Source organism: Coregonus lavaretus (assembly GCF_964263955.1).
Source record: "Coregonus lavaretus genome assembly, chromosome: 25".
NCBI lineage: Eukaryota > Metazoa > Chordata > Actinopteri > Salmoniformes > Salmonidae > Coregonus > Coregonus lavaretus.
Window position 1 is genome coordinate 35631957 of NC_140012.1, and position 18636 is coordinate 35650592.

Consider the following 18636-nt stretch of genomic DNA (forward strand, 5'->3'; position numbering starts at 1 on the left):
GTACACAGTTTTGCAGTTGTTTACATGGATAGAGGGTCCCTGATCCTAAATCAGCATGCTTGATACATACGGGCCCTGGTATTTTTCTGACTAATGAAGTTGGTTTTCTGACTAATTTAGTTGAATTTGTTCTAGAGTATTCCGATTTTGACACATTCTGATTTGGTGTGTACTAACTGTGTGTATGTACTGTATCCTGTGTGTGTGTGTGTGTGTGTGTGTGTCTAAAGATGAAGTCGGCTGGGGTCGTGGAAGGAGGACTGTTCACAGAGAGTTACTGCAACATCTGTAACGCCCAACTCATCTCCGAGTCGCAACGCACAGCACACTATGAGGTGAGTCTACACAAACACACACACACACACACACACACACACACACACACACACACACACACACACACACACACACACACACACACACACACACACACACACACACACACAGAGAGAGAGGAAGAGGCCTGAGAGAGAGGAGGAGGACAGGGGGTATGAGTGTGGGGTAATCAAGAGGGGAGACTGTGGTGCAGGGAGTTACTGTGAGAGGGAGCAAGATAGTGCCAGGTGGAGGGATGGATGGATAGATAATGGAGTGCTGCTAGTGGGTGATAACATGCCTGTGTCCAGTCCAGTCATGCTGCTCCACTGCCCTGTTAGATCTTTCCCCTGGGAGTCAAATACCATCATCTCCCTGCCTGCCTCCCTGCCTGCTCCTCTGTCCATCACAATGCAGGAGGGTGTGTGTATGTGTGTGTGTGTGTGTGTGTGTCCCTAGTACAATTTTTTCCCTCTTCTCTTTTTCCCTCCCACCTTCCCCTCTCCTCTTTCTTTCTGTATTTCTCCATGATCACTCTCTCCCTTCACCGCACATTGCTGTTGTTAGTTTCACAATCCACCACTTATACTCTCCTGTTCCTCTCTCCCTCTCTTCTCTACCACTATCAGTCTCTCCCTCTCTCCTCCACCACTATCAGTCTCTCCCTCTCTCCTCCACCACTATCAGTCTCTCCCTCTCTCCTCCACCACTATCAGTCTCCCCCTCTCTCCTCCACCACTATCAGTCTCCCCCTCTCTCCTCCACCACTATCAGTCTCCCCCTCTCTCCTCCACCACTATCAGTCTCTCCCTCTCTCCTCCACCACTATCAGTCTCTCCCTCTCTCCTCCACCACTATCAGTCTCCCCCTCTCTCCTCCACCACTATCAGTCTCTCCCTCTCTCCTCCACCACTATCAGTCTCTCCCTCTCTCCTCCACCACTATCAGTCTCCCCCTCTCTCCTCCACCACTATCAGTCTCTCCCTCTCTCCTCCACCACTATCAGTCTCCCCCTCTCTCCTCCACCACTATCAGTCTCTCCCTCTCTCCTCCACCACTATCAGTCTTTCCCTCTTTCATTCACTATAGTCCTCCCTTATTCAACCTTTCACAACCTATCTTTGTACCTACCTATTTCTCTATCTTTTTCTTCCTCAGCTCTCTCCTCTTTTTCTCTACCTCTTTCCCCCTCCTTCCTGCTTTCTCCCTCACTTTCCTACCACTCGTTCCCTCTTTCCATCTCCCACTTCAACCATTATTTAGCTCTCTCCTCCTCTCCCTCTCTCCTCCTCTCCCTCTCTCTCTCCTCCTCTCCCTCTCTCCTCCTCTCCCTCTCTCTCTCCTCCTCTCTCTCTCTCTCTCTCTCTCTCTCTCTCTCTCCTACACCCACCACTTCCCTCCTATCTCTCTACCACTCTCCTCTTTTCTCCCTCTCTCCTATCACCACTCTTCTCTCTCCATCCTACACAGTACCACTCTGCTCCCCTATCTCCACTCTTCTCTCTCCAGCCCATATCAAACCAGTCTGCCATACAGTATGAATGTAGTCTTTGTGTAACTGTGGAGATGGAAGAATACCTTTATGCTTGCTATGGAAGTCATGCCTCCTTAGGAATAGGCACACAAATGCTGGGTATTAGCAGGGACTGAATGTGACTGCTTGGCAATGTAATGAGATATCAGTATGGGTTTATGGATAGCTATGACACACACACACCCGTAATCTATTTCGCATTATGTACCCAGTGGGTACCCAGTCATTTTCATTGCTCTGCATAAATGTGAAGGTTATCAGCTTTAAGGACGTTCCACTGTCATTTCACATAAAGCTATACTGGCGGTTTAAATCACGCACGGACTAACACACGTACACACATACTGTACACCCCCCTGTATAACGGTCTGATATGGGTTCTGATGTAAGTCACTGGGGATTCAGTCAGCTTATGACAGGGTCATACAGTGTTTTTGATTTGCCGCTGTGAGGTAAACCAATGTGTTTCATTGGCCCGCTGTGAGGTAGCAATGTTTCTGAATGGTTAGTCCTGAGGTCAAACCGGTGGTTATAATTGGTTCCCGTGAGCAGTGTATATCCAGGTGAGAAGAGATGGAATATCTGTTGAAATACTGACCACTGCAGTGAACGAAAAGAAACTTGCAAATAATACCTCTCTCTCTCTCTCTCTCTCTCTCTCTCTCTCTCTCTCTCTCTCTCTCTCTCTCTCTCTCTCTCTCTCTCTCTCTCAGAGTAAGAAACATGCCAATAAGGTCCGTCTCTTCTACATGTTACATCCAGAAGACGGAGGCCCACCGTCCAAGAGACTGAGACCAGACAACCCGGTATGTGCACACACACACACACACACACCGAATCACATACACACACACACACATACACACCGAATCTCACACACGCACACACACACACACACAGCAAATCACACACACACCGAATCACATACACACACACACACATACACACTGAATCACACACACCGAATCACACACACACACACACACACCGAATCACATACACACACACACACACACACACTGAAACACACACACACACATACACACACACACACACAGGTTGTGCAGTGACCTCCCCTGCCATGGCCTGCAGTAGGCAGATAGAGAGTTTGGCAGCTGTGCTCCAATCTGAAGGCACTGGGCAACACAAACACAGACAGGCAGACAGAAAGACATGTACACACACACATACAGGCAAACACATACCAGGCTGATCACTAGAAATATTCTTCAATTTCGGACGTTTGAAAAGGTCCTGCGAACGTCGATATATGCCTTCCTCGGCGCTGACCCCAAAAATGTAAAACTATTGCCCAGCACTGGTGCAAACTCATGATGCTTGGAGGGGAAGCGTGCTGCTCTGAACACTGCACCACAGCAGTTTACAATGCTCTAGCAAGCCGGGAGAATACTTTATGATACTTGATGGAAACAGCATGTTGTTTTTAATTATTTTGTTTTAAGCCTTCCCCAAACCATAGCCCTAACCTTAACCACTCAGAATAAATACCTAAACGTAACCCTGTTTCTGTTTTAACTCTGTAACCACGCGGAATTAACCCTGTGACCACGTAGAATTAATGGTTAAAAAAAGACTGTGAATTTCTAAGTGAAATTTTGAGATCTTGTTGACACATTACCAGTGTCTCCTACCAGCAGACCTCTAGACAGATAATAGGCAACAACAACATTAGCCCCCCAAGATTATTCAACTTTCTCACATAACAGGAGGGACACTTACTGTAAACACGTAAACAGTTTAATATTTAATTTTCCATTTTATCCCCTTTACCCTGCTCTCTTCCTCTCCTAGTTTCCCTTCATCTGCCTTCTTCATCATCATCTGTCCTCTCTTCTCTCCTGCTCTCAAGTAGCTCATTAGGGAAATAGTTGGGGGGTGTCTGTGTCTGTGTCTGTGTCTGTGTCTGTGTCTGTGTCTGTGTCTGTGTCTGTGTGTGTGTGTGTGTGTGTGTGTGTACTTCTGAGAGGGACTGCTCCATTTACTAGACTCTCCTCAAGGACACACACACATACACACACACACCTTGAGGACACAGCTGGTGGAAAAATAGAGCTGATCAAACTAACTCTGTGCCAGAGGAGAGGACATCATGGAGGTACTCCAGGCGTGTGTGAGTGCGTATATGTGTGTTTGTGTGTGTTTGAGAGAGAGAGAGAGAGAGAGAGGGCCAATATCCTCAGGCTTTCCCCCCCTTCAATCCGTCCGTCCGTTTATCCTACACACACACACACACACACACACACACACACACACACACACACGTACACACATATGCACATCCATATGTGTAGTGAATGGAGTGACGGAAGTACTCCTAGAGCGTCAGTGTGACTCATATACTCCTTGCTAATGCTACACAGGAGTGACGTCACTGGCACAGTGGCCGTGTCCAAAATCTATCTTGACTTACTTAAACGGCATACTCTGTACTAATTGTACCATATACTATTTAGAATGTACTGTTTAGTAAAAACTAATGCAGTAAGCAACAAATAAATTACAGCATACTAGACTCATCATACTGAGAATGCCTCATCTAATGCGCAGTAGTATTGATTCCATTTTGGTACAGCGTGTCCCCTCAACTGATTATCAGCTGTTGTCAGACACACGTGGGTCTCGAAATACGATTCTCTTCCTCAATAGTGTGTAGCAAATTCTACTAGATGAAAAGCCAAAATGAGTATGAGAACCTGGCATTTAAAGCATACTGAAATTTCACACAGTATAAAACGTACCTTAAATTACCACTGTTTAGCACGCAAGTACATATATTCGGACACGGTCACTGTGAATGCTGCTCCCAGTGGATAGTGCTTCACAGGAGTGGTGGCTCACACACACACACACACACAAACTGGCTTACACTTCATCAGTAATGATGTCACACACTCAGGGCGCACACACACTTCACATGCTTTACGTCAGTAATGATGTTACTAGAAGTGTCACTGGAAACTTGAATGAAAAATAAATGATGCATTTTAGGTGACTTCATCCTCTTTTTAGTATATACAGCTCTGGAATGGCACCTTTTGTCGGTGTCTTTCTTTCTTTCTCTCTCTCTTTCTTTCTCTCACTCTCTCTGTGATGGGTGATTTGAAGGAGTCAGGCGCAGCAGGGTAAATCACAGAATAACAGGATTTATTCCGGAGTACAGAGTTATGCAGTAACAGGCGCACTGGAACCAACAAGGCACACGGGGAAAATAACCCGGCGATACAAAATACAAGGAGTTCAACCGAGCTTCACTATCCTCACAATAAATGCAATTACCCTGCCCATTCCCCTCCCCCATGTCCCAATTTGTGCCTCCTGTAAGTGAGAAACCTACAGTAAATGTCAAGTATTGCAAATTGCTGTGACAGAATGTTGTGCTGTGACAGCAAATTGGATGTAGTCTATCACAGTGTCATCTGTTTTGTCACCAAAGCCCCATATACTACCCACCATTGTGACCTGTACGCTCTTGTTAGCTGGCCCTCACTACATATTCGTCGCCAAACCTACTGGCTCCAGGCCATCTATAAATCACTGCTAGGCAAATCCCCGTCTTACCTTAGCTCACTGGTCACCATAGCAACACCCACCCGTAGTCTGCGCTCCAGCAGGTATATCTCACTGGTCATCCCCAAAGCCAACACTCCATTCCTTCCAGTTCTCTGCTGCCAATGACTGGAACGAACTGCAAAAATCTCTGAAGCTGGAGACTCTTATCTCCCTCACTAATTTTAAGCATCCGTTGTCAGAGTAGCTTACCGATCACTGCACCTGTACACAGCCATTCTGAAATTAGCCCACCCAACTACCTCATCCCCATATTGTTATTTATTTTGCTAATCTGCAGCCCAGTATCTCTATTTGCACATCATCTTTTGCACATCTATCATTCCAGTGTTAATACGAAATTGTAACTATTTTGCACTATGGCCTATTTATTGCCTTACCTCCATAACTTACTGCATTCGCACACACTGTATATATATTTTCTGTTTGTATTTTTGACTTTATGTTTTGTTTACCCCATATGTAACTCTGTGTTGTTGTTTTTATCGCACTGCTTTGCTTTATCTTGGCCAGGTCACAGTTGTCAATGAGAACTTGTCCTCAACTGGCTTACCTGGTTAAATAAAGGTGACATAAAAAAAAAAAAAAAAATGTAAATACCGTATATTGTGTTCCCTATAACAGCGTTTTAAATCAGCGGGAGATAGCGGTGAGGGCAGGAGAAGCCACATCATTCAGGTTCTCTCCAGAGGTGGGATTACCCCAAGGCTCCGCCCTCAGTCCTCTCCTGTTTTTAATGTACGTCTGTGATATTTATTACCCAAGAGAGGGACAAGTGGCCCAGTTCGGAGACGATCTCTGTTATTGGGCCCAGAGATCGAGAACTGGGCCAATTTGTGGCGGGTCAAGCTCAACCCCCTGAAGACCCAGTGCGTCCTCGTCTCCAGGCACCTCAAAAAAGACAAAGCAAGTGCACCTTAAACTGTATGGACAGGCATTCCAGATGAGTGCTCACATAGAGTGCCTGGAGAACGACGGAAGGAAGCACCTGAACCACCCGAGGGTACTCTGCAGAAGAAAAGGAGGTGCCTCCCCAGGAACAGCCATCAGTGTACCAGAGCTACATCCAGCCGCTATTTGAATATGCTACACCAGCCTGATGTAACGTGGGGAGGTCTCATGTCAGACAACCTCAGACCATTAAAAACCATCAAAAAGATTTCATACAGACTCCCCACGTACATAAACACACTAGAATAGAAGCAGACAATAGAAGCAGACATTTTAACAAACACCGTTTTTTTCTGCACTGTACGTTTTTTTTTTTTTTTTTAAACAGAGCTCAATGGAAACACAAACAATATCAACAATAACTACAACCATGAATCCACTTTTCAAAAATCACAAACCACCACTCCCCTCCCAGTATCCTAAAGAATAAGTTTCCATCCCCTACTTTCTATTTTTAATCAAGTTATTTACCCCTTCCCACAACCCAAGACCCCTTACTCTAAACCGGGTTCGTATCCTATTCCCAACCCTTCCATTTAAACCTTAAACCAGGTTCGTATCCTCTACCCAACCCTTCTCTTTAAACCTTTACCCTAAACCAGGTTCATATCCTCTGCCCAACCCTTCTCTTTAAACCTTACCCTAAACCAGGTTCGTATCCTATTCCCAACACTTCCCTTTAAACCTTTACCCAAAACCAGGTTCGTATCCTCTGCCCAACCCTTCCCTTTAAACCTAAAACATTTGTGGTGAATGATGGACGGAGTCAGGCGCAGGAGTAAAATAACCGGATGCAGATGTATTCCTTCCAGACATACAATGCGCCTACAACGGCAATCGAAACAGGTACAGGGGAAACAATCCTCCCTGACCAAACACAGTCTCAGAAAATACAATAAATGTAATGACACAGGGGAAAATCAACCCTGGCAAAATAAATGAGAGAGTATCTCAACCGAGCTACTCTGCTCCCACATAGAACAATCACTCACAAAGACAAGGGGGCAGAGGGAACACTTATACACAGACTAATTAGGGGATGAGCACCAGATGTGTGTGATTGACAAGACAAGACAAGTGGAGTGATGAGAATGGGAGCGGCAGTAGCTAGTAAGCCGGTGACGACGAACGCCAAAACCTTATCGAACAAGGAGGGGAGGCAGCCTCGGCGGAAGTCGTGACAGTACCCCCCCCCCCCCCCCCCCAAGACGCGCGGCTCCAGCAGCGCGCCGACCCCGGCCTCGGGAACGGCCAGGAGGACGCGGAGCAGGGCGAGCCGGATGGCGACGGTGGAAATCCCACAACAGGGAGGGATCGAGGATGTCCCTTTCCGGGACCCAGCACCGTTCCTCCGGACCGTACCCCTCCCACTCCACGAGGTATTGAAGGCCCCTCACCCGACGCCTCGAATCCAGGATGGAATGGACCGAGTACGCCGGGGCCCCCTCGATGTCCAAAGGAGGTGGAGGGACCTCCCGCACCTCAGACTCCTGAAACGGACCAGCCACCACCGGCCTGAGGAGAGACACATGAAACGAGGGGTTAATACGGTAATCAGGGGGAAGTAATAACCTGTATGTGACCTCGTTTTTCCTCCTCAGGACTTTAAACGGCCCCACAAACCGCCGGCTCAGCTTCCGGCAGGGCATGCGGAGGGGAAGATTCCGGATCGAGAGCCAGACCCGATCCCCCAGGACAAAGACCGGGGCCTCCCTGCGGTGGCGGTCAGCGTTGGCCTTCTGACGACACACGGCGCGCTGGAGGTGAATGTGGGCAGCATCCCAAGTCTCCTCCTCGGGCCGAAACCAGTCATCCACCGCAGGAGCCTCGGTCTGGCTCTGGTGCCACGGTGCCAGAACCGGTTGCTAACCTAAAACATATTGGAAGGGTGTTAGGTTTAGTGGAGGAGTGGCGGAGTGGCGGAGAGAGTTCTGGGCATATTCTGCCTATGGCAAGAACACAGACCACTCCCCCGGCTGGTCCTGGCAGTAGGTCCGCAGGAACCTACCCACATCTTGATTAACGCTTTCCACCTGCCCATTACTCTCGGGGTGGAATCCAGAGGTCAGGCTGACCGAGACCCCCATACGTTCCATGAACGCCTTCCAGACCCTAGACGTGAACTGGAGACCTCGGTCAGACACTATATCCTCTGGTACCCCGTAGTGCCGGAAGACGTGAGTAAACAGGGCCTCCGCAGTTTGTAGGGCCGTGGGGAGACCAGGCAGAGGAAGGAGGCGGCAGGACTTTGAAAAGCGGTCCACAACGACCAGGATGGCGGTGTTACCTTGGGAGAGGGGAAAATCAGTAAGAAAATCAATACTTAGATGAGACCATTGTTGTTGTGGAACTGGTAATGGTTGCAACTTACCCCCTGGGAGGTGCCTAGGTGCCTTACTCTGGGCGCACACCGAGCAGGAGGAGACGTACACCCTCACGTCCTTAGCCAAGGTAGGCCACCAGTATTTATCGGTCAGGCAGCGCACTGTATGACCGATACTTGGGTGACCAGAGGAGGATGACGTGTGCCCTGTAGATCAAACGATCACGGATAAGAGCAGGCACGTACCGCAGCCCAGCTGGACACTGAGGTGGAGATGGATCTGTGCGTCCATCGCCCATACTACCAGCGCCACGATGCAGGAGGCCAGGAGTATGGGGGTTTTGTCTCTGGGCCTCTCCTCTGTGTCATACAGCCGGGACAGTGCGTCTGCCTTCACGTTCTTCGTACCTGGAATGTATGATAGTGTGAAATCAAACCGGGTGAAGAACAGGGCCCACCTGGCCTAGCGAGGATTCAGCCTCCTCACTGCCCAGATGTACTCCAGGTTACGGTGGTCTGTCCAGACAAGGAAAGGGTGTTTCGCCCCTTCGAGCCAATGCCTCCACACGGTCAAAGCTCAGACAACAGCCAGCAGCTCCTGATCACCAATGCCGTAGTTCTGCTCTGCCGAGCTGAGCTTCTTAGAGAAGAAGGCACAGAGGCGGAGCTTGGGTGGCGTGCCCGAGCGTTGAGACAGGACAGCGCCTATCCCTACCTTGGACGCATCCACCTCCACTATGAACGGTAGTGATGGATCAGGGTGGGCCAGTACCGGGGCTAAGGTGAACAGACCCCGCAGTCTACTGAAGGCCAGGTCAGCCTCAGCAAACCAGCGGAGCCGGGACGGCCCACCCTTCAACAAGGAGATAATGGGAGCTGCGACCTTGCCAAAGCCCCGGATAAACCTCCGATAGTAGTTGGCAAAGCCAAGGAAGTGCTGCACCTCCTTAACCGCTGTTGGAGTTGGCCAATTATGCACAGCTGAAATTCGATCTCTCTCCATCTCCACACCTGAGGTAGTAAGGTGGTAACCGAGGAAGGAAACTCACACTTTTCTGCCTTGGCATAAAGGTAATTCTCCAGCAGTCGGACCAGTACCTTGCGAACGAGGGACACATGCTCGGCGCGCGTAGCAGAATACACCAGGATATCATCGATGTAGACCACCACACCGCGACCAAGCATGTCCCGAAACACCTCGTTCATAAAGGACTGGAAGACGGATGGAGCATTCATCAAACCGTAGGGCATCACCAGGTACTCATAATGCCCCGAGGTTGTGCTGAATGCTGTTTTCCACTCATCCCCTTCCCGAATATGCACCAGGTTGTAGGCACTCCTAAGATCTAATTTCGAGAAGAAGCGGGCCCCATGCACTGACTCAATCACTGAAGGAATGAGGGGAAGAGGATAACTAAATCGTATTGTCACCTTGTTCAGTGGTCGATAATCAATGCAAGGGCGTAAACCGCCATCTTTCTTCACAAAGAAGAAACTCGAGGAAGCAGGTGAAGTGGAGGGACGTACAGTGAGGGGAAAAAAGTATTTGAACCCCTGCTGATTTTGTACGTTTGTCCACTGACAAAGAGATGATCAGTCTATAATTTTAATGGTAGGTTTATTTTAACAGTGAGAGACAGAATAACAACTACAAAAATCCAGAAAAACGCATGTAAAAAAATGTATGAATTGATTTGCATTTTAATGAGGGAAATAAGTATTTGACCCCTCTGCAAAACATGACTTAGTACTTGGTGGCAAAACCCTTGTTGGCAATCACAGAGGTCAGACGTTTCTTGTAGTTTGCCACCAGGTTTGCACACATCTCAGGAGGGATTTTGTTCCACTCCTCTTTGCAGATCTTCTCCAAGTCATTAAGGTTTCGAGGCTGACTTTTGGAACTCGAACCTTCAGCTCCCTCCACAGATTTTCTGTGGGATTAAGGTCTGGAGACTGGCTAGGCCACTCCAGGACCTTAATGTGCTTATTCTTAAGCCACTCCTTTGTTGTCTTGGCCGTGTGTTTTGGGTCATTGTCATGCTGGAATACCCATCCACGACCCATTTTCAATGCCCTGGCTGAGGGAAGGAGGTTCTCACCCAAGATTTGACGGTACATGGCCCCGTCCATCGTCCCTTTGATGCGATGAAGTTGTCCTGTCCCCTTAGCAGAAAAACCACCCCCAAAGCATAATGTTTCCACCTCCATGTTTGACGGTGGGGATGGTGTTCTTGGGGTCATAGGCATTATTCCTCCTCCTCCAAACACGGCGAGTTGAGTTGATGCCAAAGAGCTCGATTTTGGTCTCATCTGACCACAACACTTTCACCCAGTTCTCCTCTGAATCATTCAGATGTTCATTGGCAAACTTCAGACGACCCTGTATATGTGCTTTCTTGAGCAGGGGGACCTTGCGGGCGCTGCAGGATTTCAGTCCTTCACGGCGTAGTGTGTTACCAATTGTTTTCTTGGTGACTATGGTCCCAGCTGCCTTGAGATCATTGACAAGATCCTCCCGTGAAGTTCTGGGCTGATTCCTCACCGTTCTCATGATCATTGCAACTCCACGAGGTGAGATCTTGCATGGAGCCTCAGGTCGAGGGAGATTGACAGTTATTTTGTGTTTCTTCCATTTGCGAATAATCGCACCAACTGTTGTCACCTTCTCACCAAGTTGCTTGGCGATGGTCTTGTAGCCCATTCCAGCCTTGTGTAGGTCTACAATCTTGTCCCTGACATCCTTGGAGAGCTCTTTGGTCTTGGCCATGGTGGAGAGTTTGGAATCTGATTGATTGATTGCTTCTGACAGGTGTCTTTTATACAGGTAACAAGCTGAGATTAGGAGCACTCCCTTTAAGAGTGTGCTCCTAATCTCAGCTCGTTACCTGTATAAAAGACACCTGGGAGCCAGAAATCTTTCTGATTGAGAGGGGGTCAAATACTTAATTCCCTCATTAAAATGCAAATCAATTTCTAACATTTTTGACATGCGTTTTTCTGGATTTTTTTGTTGTAATTCTGTCTCTCACTGTTCAAATAAACCTACCATTAAAATTATAGACTGATCATTTCTTTGTCAGTGGGCAAACATACAAAATCAGCAGGGGATCAAATACTTTTTTCCCTCACTGTATATACCCCTGGCCCAGGGACTCGGTGACGTATGTCTCCATAGCCTCCATTTTAGCCTGCGACAGGGGATACACATGACTCCTGGGAGGTACAGCGTCTACCCGAAGGTTTATCGCGCAATCCCCCTCCCGATGACGTGGTAATTTAGTCGCCTGCGTCTTGGAAAACGCGAGCTCCAGATCATGGTATTTGGGGGGAATGCGCACGGTGGGGGTACCGTCTGGACTTTCCGACGTGGTTGCACCAACGGAAACACCTAGACACCTACCCGGACACTCTCGCGACCACCCCGTAAGAACCCCCTGCGGCCATGAGAAATCGGGGTTGTGAAGGGCTAACCACGGGATATCTGGATCCCTCCGGGTGCTGGGGTGTAGGTGGCTGGATCCGGTTGGTCAGCTGGTCTCGACAGATCAGGTCCTCTCCTCTCCAGGCATTGGACGACCTGAAGAACCCAATCCATCGCTTCCCCCAAGCTGGCCAGCATCGTGGAATGCTCCTGGACCCTTGCCACGACTCCAGGCATGTGGTTTTCTCCTGCTGACTCCATATCAGCGTGTGAGTGATTCTGTGGTGAATGATGGACGGAGTCAGGCGCATGAGTAAAATAACCAGATGCAGATTTATTCCTTCCAGACATACATTACATTTACGTCATTTAGCAGACACTCTTATCCAGAGCAACTTACAGTTAGTGAGTGCATACAATATATATATATTTTTCATACTGGCCCCCCGTGGGAATCGAACCCACAACCCTGGCGTTGCAAACGCCATGCTCTACCAACTGAGCTACATCCCTGCCGGCCATTCCCTCCCCTACCCTGGACGACGCTGGGCCAATTGTGCGCTGCCCCATGGGTCTCCCGGTCGCGGCCGGCTACGACAGAGCCTGGATTTGAACCAGGATCTCTAGTGGCACAGCTAGCATTGGGATGCAGTGCCTTAGACCACTCGGGAGGCCTACAATGCGCCTACAGCGGCAATCGAAACAGGTACAGGGGAAACAATCCTCCCTGACCAAACACAGTCTCAGAAAATACAATAAATGTAATGACACAGGGGAAAATCAACCCTGGCAAAATAAATGAGAGGGTATCTCAACCGAGCTACTCTCCTCCCACATAGAACAATCACTCACAAAGACAAGGGGGCAGAGGGAACATTTTACATTTACATTTACGTCATTTAGCAGACGCTCTTATCCAGAGCGACTTACAAATTGGTGCATTCACCTTATAGCCAGTGGGATAACCACTTTTTTTTTTTTTTATGGGGGGGGGGGGGGGGGGGGGGTGGGGTGGGGTAGAAGGATTACTTTATCCTATCCCAGGTATTCCTTAAAGAGGTGGGGTTTCAAATGTCTCCGGAAGGTGGTGAGTGACTCCGCTGTCCTGGCGTCGTGAGGGAGCTTGTTCCACCATTGGGGTGCCAGAGCAGCGAACAGGTTTGACTGGGCTGAGCGGGAACTGTGCTTCCGCAGAGGTAGGGGAGCCAGCAGGCCAGAGGTGGAGGAACACTTATACACAGACTAATTAGGGGATGAACATCAGGTGTGTGTGATTGACAAGACAAAACAAGTGGAGTGATGAGAATGGGAGCGGCAGTAGCTAGTAAGCCGGTGACGACGAACGCCGAAACCTGCCCGAACAAGGAGGGGAGGCAGCCTCGGCGGAAGTCGTGACACCCTTACCCTTAACCAGGTTTGTGTCCTATTCCCAACCCAACCCTTCCCTTTAAACCTTTACCCTAAACCAGGTTCGTATCCTTTACCCAACCCCTCCTCTATTTTTATTAATATTATTAAGTATTTTTTTTACTTTACTTCTTTACATTTTAAATCAATGAAAGTTTGTTTTAATCAAATCAAGTTGAGGAAGAAAAAAGGAGAACAGTACCCCCCCCCCCCCCCCCCAAAGGTGCGGACTCCGACCGCACAAACCTGACATAACGGAGGCTCCGGGCGTGACGACCACATTCTCTCAGCCTCCCCGTTGCGCCCCTGGTCTGGTCTGGACCTCGTCGCGCTGCTTCCCCTCTCCTTCCTCCCACGATGTACCAAGCCCTGTCTGGACCCTGGTGTGGGAGACCCCGAACCTGGAGAGGGGCTGACGTCTGGGTCTGGACTGGAGCCGCTGACTGGAGCTGAACTGGGCACCGGTGGAGCGGACTGCTCTGGCTCCGGACTGGAGCTGCTGACTGGAGCTGGACTAGGCACCGGTGGAGCGTACTACTCTGGCTCCGGAGTGGAGCTGCTGACCGGAGCTGGACTGTGCACCGGTGGAGCGGACTGCTCTGGCTCCTGAGTGGAGTTGCTGACCGGAGCTGGACTTGACCCCGGTGGAGCGGACTGCTCTGGCTCCGGAGTGGAGCAGCTGACCGGAGCTGGATCAGGCACCGGTGGAGCGGACTGCTCTGGCTCCGGAGTGGAGCAGCTGACCGGTGCTGGACCAGGCACCGGTGGAACAGGAACGGGCCGGGCCGGACTGGCGACATGCACCACTGGCCTGGTGCGAGGAGCAGGAACGGGCCGGGCCGGACTGGGAACACGCACCACTGGTCTGGTGCGAGGAGCAGGCACAGGCCGGGCCGAACTCGAGACACGCACCACAGGTCTGGTGCGAGGAGCAGGCACGGGCCGTACCGGACTGGCGACACGCACCACTGGCCTGGTGCGAGGAACAGGGCCGGGCCGGACTGGGAACACGCACCACTAGTCTGGTACGAGGAACAGGAACAGGCCGGGCCGGACTGGGAACACGCACCACTGGTCTGGTGCGAAGAGCAGGAACGGGCCGGACTGGCGACACGCACCACTTGCTTGGTGCGGGGAGCAGGCAAGGGCCGGGCCGGACTGGGAACACGCACCACTGGCTTGGTGCGAGGAACAGGAACGGGCCAGGCCGGACTGGGAACACGCACCACTGGTCTGGTACGAGGAACAGGAACAGGCCGGGCCGGACTGGGAACACGCACCACTGGTCTGGTGCGAGGAGCAGGCACGTGAGTGGTGCTAGCACAGGACGCACTGGACTGTGCCGCGCACTGGCGACACAGTGCGTAGCTCCGCATAACACGGAGCCTGCACGGTCACACGCTTCCTAGCGTGAGTACGGGGAGTTGGCTCTGCTCTGAACCCAGGCTCCGCCAACCACCCCGTGTGCCCCCCCAAAAAATGTTCTTGGGGCTGCTTCTCAGGCTTTCGGCGTAACCACGTCCTCTTGGGTCGCCGTTTCTCCTCTCCTGCCTGGGCTTCCTCCTTCGCCCAGGGTCCTCTACCGGCTACTCTCTCCTTCTCCACCCTCATCCCTTTCAGGGCCTCCATCTGCTTGGCCAGATCCTCTCTTATCTCCCCCCAAGTCCATGATCTCTGCTCCACTACCTGTGTCCAGGGTGTCTGCTGCTCCTGGGCACGCTGCTTGGTCCGTGTTTGGTGGGATCTTCTGTTACATTCGTTGAAGGATGGGTCAGACCAAGGCGCAGCGTGAAATGCATACATGTTTATTCAAACGATAAACACACCAACAAAACAACAAAACAACGTAACGTGAAGTCCTCAGGCTAAACACAATACAAGCCTCTAACACGGAACAAGATCCCACAACTAATGATTGCAAACAGGCTGCCTAAGTATGATCCCCAATCAGAGACAACGAGCAACAGCTGTCTCTGATTGGGAATCACACCCGGCCAAACATAGAAATACAACACCTAGAATGAGAACATAGAAATAACAACATAGAACTCCACACCCTGACTCAACATACTAGAGTCCCATAAGTCAGGGCGTGACAACCACCCCCTCCTCCTCCCCCTCCACCTCCCCCTCCACCACCACCTCCTCCTCCCACTCAATGATATTCCTACCATAGTATACACTGTAGTATTTCTTCATGTGGGAGAGGAGAGGAGAAACAATAGGGGAGAGGGAGAGGAGAGGAGAAACGATAGGGGAGCGGGAGAGGAGAGGAGAAACGATAGGGGAGAGGGAGAGGAGAGGAGAAACGATAGGGGAGAGGGAGAGGAGAGGAGAAACGATAGGGGAAAGGGAGAGGAGAGGAGAAACGATAGGGGAGAGGGAGAGGAGAAACGATAGGGGAGAGGGAGAGGAAAGGAGAAACGATAGGGGAGAGGGAGAGGAGAGGAGAAACGATAGGGGAGAGGGAGAGGAGAGGAGAAACGATAGGGGAGAGGGAGAGGAGAGGAGAAACGATAGGGGAGAGGGAGAGGAGAGGAGAAACGATAGGGGAGAGGGAGAGGAGAGGAGAAACCATAGGGGAGAGGGAGAGGAGAAACGATGAGGGAGAGGAGAGGAGAAACGATAGGGGAGAGGGAGAGGAGAGGAGAAACGATAGGGGAGAGGAGAGGAGAAACGAGACAAATAAACATGTTTAATTGGACGTTTATTGTTGGGGGGAGGATGAGGCAACACACATATACAGACATCACACTGTTTGTGTACAGATACACACACACAAACACACACACACACACACATATACAGACATCACACTGTTTGTGTACAGATACACACACACACACACACACACACACATATACAGAAATCACGCTGTTTGTGTACAGATACACACACACACACACACACATATACAGACATCACACTGTTTGTGTACAGATACACACACACACACACATATACAGACATCACACTGTTTGTGTACAGATACACACACACACGTACACACAAATAGGTCACATGTAAATGAGTCTCACCAGATGTTTGTCTGACAGAGAAAAACAAGATAAAGACAGGAAAAGTGATTGAGAGTGTGGGACAGGCACAGGAACAAAAGAGTTACGTTGGCTGCGTGATAGAGAGAGTGAGAGAGAAAAGGGGGAGTGAGAGATTTCAGTAAAACCAGTCCTAGTGTCAGTCAAGACATTCCTCCAGGAACAACAATAATGAGCTGTCAGTTATTCAGATGTCACAAAAATGACATGCACGCACACAAACACGCACGCACGTACACACAAACACACACACACACACACACACACACACAAACAAACACCTCATTGTCAAAAACCTTTCCTAACAAGACTTCAATCCCATATGGACCACCGCAGGGAGTAACGGCTCTCCGTTCTCTCTCGTGTTTATTTTGGTTTTCCGCCACAAGTACAGAACTTCTCTGCTTAGACAGGAAGGATATGAGACCACTCCTGCTGGATTTCATCTGTTCCAAATAATGAATGACACTCCTGCCTTCCACAGCAGCGTTTATAGTGTATATCAGGTGTGTGTGTGTGTGGTTTATCCGGTTGAACTCATTATACTCTAACATCATAGTTGTCTAGTTGCATATATTTTTTATTCCTTTTTTGGGATCCCCTTTAGCTGTTACAGTCGTAAATATACAAATAACAAATAGATAAACAATCGCAAATAAACAAATTCACAGTTGTCTTCCCGACTTTAGTTTAATACACTTATTTTCACTCATTCGGAACTATTTTGTTTCTAAAATGTCACATATCATTGACAGTATCTCTGTATGGGTTGTCTCAAAGCCACAGGAGGCTGGGACCATCATGTAGAGGAGCGGGAATTGATCAAATGAGAGCGGGAAGCTAAAAGAGAGAAGAAACCCCTGAAGAGGGGACACTTTTAGAGAGGAGAGGAAGCAGGGATAAAGAGGGGAGGGATAGCAGAAAGCTGAAAGAGCTATCCACATCCCCACACACACATACACACACACACACACACACACACACACACACACACACACACACACATCCACACACACACACACACACACACAATGAACCATCCTCATGAGGACTAGAGCTCCCGTGATAAACCCAGAAATAATGATATAAAAACACAGTCTGTTTTGTTTTGATACAGTTTGTGAATGATTTGAAGGACACCAACACACACATTCAAGTCATTATGCACAAACTAATACTCAGAGGTACCGTAGTTGTCACTCTGTAGGACACATACAGGGAAGGAAGACCAAAGCAAACGATCAGAGAGAGACAGTAAAGGAGAAAGACTAAGACAGGTAAAGGGACAGACAGATAGATAGAGGGAGAATAAGAGAGAAAGGGACAGACAGATAGAGGGAGAATAAGAGAGAAAGGGAGAGACAGAGGGAGAATGAAAGAGAAAGGGACAGAGATAGAGGAAGGAATATGTCTGGTTCAGAGAGGGGCTAACTCTAACAAGATCACAGCAGGAGACCACCCGGGGGAGAAGGAGGAGAGGGATGAAGGGATGGTGAGGGGGGTTAGATGGAGAGGTGGCAGAGCTGCTAATACAGATAAATATTTCATCCCAAAGAGGCAAGATTCACTGAGACTGATACTGGAGAGACAGAACCCACTTCATCCCCTCTAGGAGAGAGGGAGAGAGACTGAGAGACTGAGAGAACCGACTTCTGGATAAGAGCATCTGCTAAATCCTCCGATAGGAGAGGATAGAGAGAGAGTGTGTGTGTGTGTGAGAGAGAACGATATGGACCTAGAGAGAGAAAACTATCTTCACCAAAAACAGAGATAAACAGTGACACAGATGGAGAGAGTGCCCATTTACCCATTAGACGAGATAAACAGAGACAAACAGAGACAGAAAAAAAGGAGTGAGGGAGAAAATAAAAGGAAGATCAGATAGTGAGATAGACTGAGAATGGAGAGAGAGAAAACAGAGCGCTGGAAGGTAGAGGTGTACCAAACTCTCAGATCCTCTACAGTATTTGATGTTAACACACACTGACACAGCGGCAGACACACACACACACACGGTACCATACCATCGCGGGAGACACAT

The 18636-nt window shown here is 49.4% G+C and overlaps 1 protein-coding gene across 1 annotated transcript in view; it reads left to right on the top strand.

Annotated features, from left to right (window-relative positions):
• Window positions 1–230: 230 nt before the first annotated feature.
• Window positions 231–18636, top strand: part of LOC311100464 (zinc finger matrin-type protein 4-like) — a gene marked incomplete at both ends in the record, with an annotated part of 55335 nt that continues 36929 nt past the window's right edge. Inside the window, 2 exons of the mRNA XM_084141384.1 lie at window positions 231–335; window positions 2563–2655. Of these exons, the coding sequence (XP_083997510.1) occupies window positions 231–335; window positions 2563–2655 (198 nt within the window). The remainder of the gene's footprint in view (window positions 336–2562; window positions 2656–18636) is intronic.